The sequence below is a fragment of the Diaphorina citri genome, unplaced genomic scaffold (genome assembly GCF_000475195.1).
Source record: "Diaphorina citri unplaced genomic scaffold, Diaci psyllid genome assembly version 1.1 scaffold1945, whole genome shotgun sequence".
NCBI classification, from domain to species: Eukaryota; Metazoa; Arthropoda; class Insecta; order Hemiptera; family Psyllidae; genus Diaphorina; species Diaphorina citri.
In genome coordinates this window covers 1-1,552 of record NW_007379371.1, presented here as the reverse complement: position 1 = coordinate 1,552, position 1,552 = coordinate 1, and the positions used below count along the sequence as shown (strand labels likewise).

The window sequence follows — 1,552 nt, the reverse complement described above, 5'->3', positions numbered from 1 at the left end:
TATTCGTCCAGTTTGGTTCGGTTAACCTTCCTCTTCGGCCGTGTCAAAGATTACCCACACGGCATATTTAAATAAATTAATTACAAACTTATATCACGAAATGACCAGACAGAATATGTTAGCAAGCTTACTCAGTGAGAATGCTGCCCTGCAAGCATAGGAATGTTTCATTGAGCATAATACTTAAATATTTTTTCTGTCAGGATAAAAATCCGCCCCGGCGGGGATCGAGATCTGCGACCTGGCCGCTTACCAAGGCTGTTCAGTCACACGATTTACAGTCCCGAATTATCGATTATAGCCGTTTCAGTTTTGTGGAAATTGTATTCTCGGACAACACAGGATCTGCTCTAACACTCTCACACGACGTATAGGAGAACCCTTGATACCACACCCTCTCCATATATGCTCAGCAAACAGACTCGATTACACTTGGGACCTCGAGGGGAAATGAAAGAGAGCACAAGCATTAAAGAAGAACAAGAAAGAAGATCGGAGAAAGACGAGAAGTAAAGTTTTCATTGCCTTTTTATTTTCGTGCAATATTTTTTTTTTTTTTTTTTTTCAAGAGGTTTGAGCAGAGGAACTGTGAATTTATGTCTGTATGTCCCGAATCGAAGAGGAGAGGAAGTACGCGCGATAGGAGAAAGCCAGCCGTTCCGAGAAGAACATTATCCCATCAGGATAAAATCTCGCCGGGCGGGAACGAACCCGTCAGGCCCTAGCGACTTACTAAGGCAGGGACGCATAACGCAACTAAGCTAACTAGGGCTGGCTTCGTAACAAATAAAACCAATGCTACTGCTACATGTAGACGCGTGTGTGCTGCTGGGTCTATACTAAAGCCATGCATTCCGATGAGTATGTCCCTCATCAGATAGCAGAGGAGAGACACGCTATCTTCCATTCAGGTGACTGAGCTCAGACACAGCATACATAAGACAAATCCCTTTATGGATGATTCTTTTCTGCTCACTTAATGCTGTCTAATTTGTCCTTTACCGATATTGGGAATCGAACCTCAGACCTTCTGTATGACAAACAGGTATTTAGAGTCTTATTCAAGATTTTTTTCCACTGGTACGAATCAATGATAAGACCCCCACCCCCTAATCTCTAGCATATTACCTCTCTATCATATGTTTGGTATCAGAGCTGAGCAGTTCAGAATTCTTGCACTGCGGACATTTGAACTTCTTCCTAGGTGTAACCTTGATAGGCGCCTTAGCCGTAATATGCGCCACGAGGAAATTCATGGCGATATCTTCACAGTTCATATGCGAGTCAACATAGGTGCGAATAGGCGCCGGCATGTGAGCTGTGTACATGTAGTTCCAGTACTTGTGATAGAATGCCGCACCTAGGAATAACATGGAATGGATTTTTTTACTTTCTATTACAAGAGCGAAGCTATATTTTCAAAATCGGGAAATGAGTGGAAAATACGTTTTGATATTTAAATTTTAAAATAGGCTAAGTGTACCATTTATTCGCCCACCTGTACCATACGCCACATAAGTCTGAACTGGACGAACTTTTTCAAGATCCAATT

General features: G+C 42.3%; 1 protein-coding gene across 1 annotated transcript in view; it reads right to left on the bottom strand.

The window, feature by feature from the left end:
* Positions 1-1,373, bottom strand: part of LOC103517744 (exostosin-2-like) — an 11,014-nt gene extending 9,641 nt beyond the window's left edge. Inside the window, exon 1 of the mRNA XM_008482790.3 lies at positions 1,129-1,373. Within this exon, the coding sequence (XP_008481012.2) occupies positions 1,129-1,373 (245 nt within the window). The remainder of the gene's footprint in view (positions 1-1,128) is intronic.
* Between the last annotated feature and the right edge of the window lie 179 nt (positions 1,374-1,552).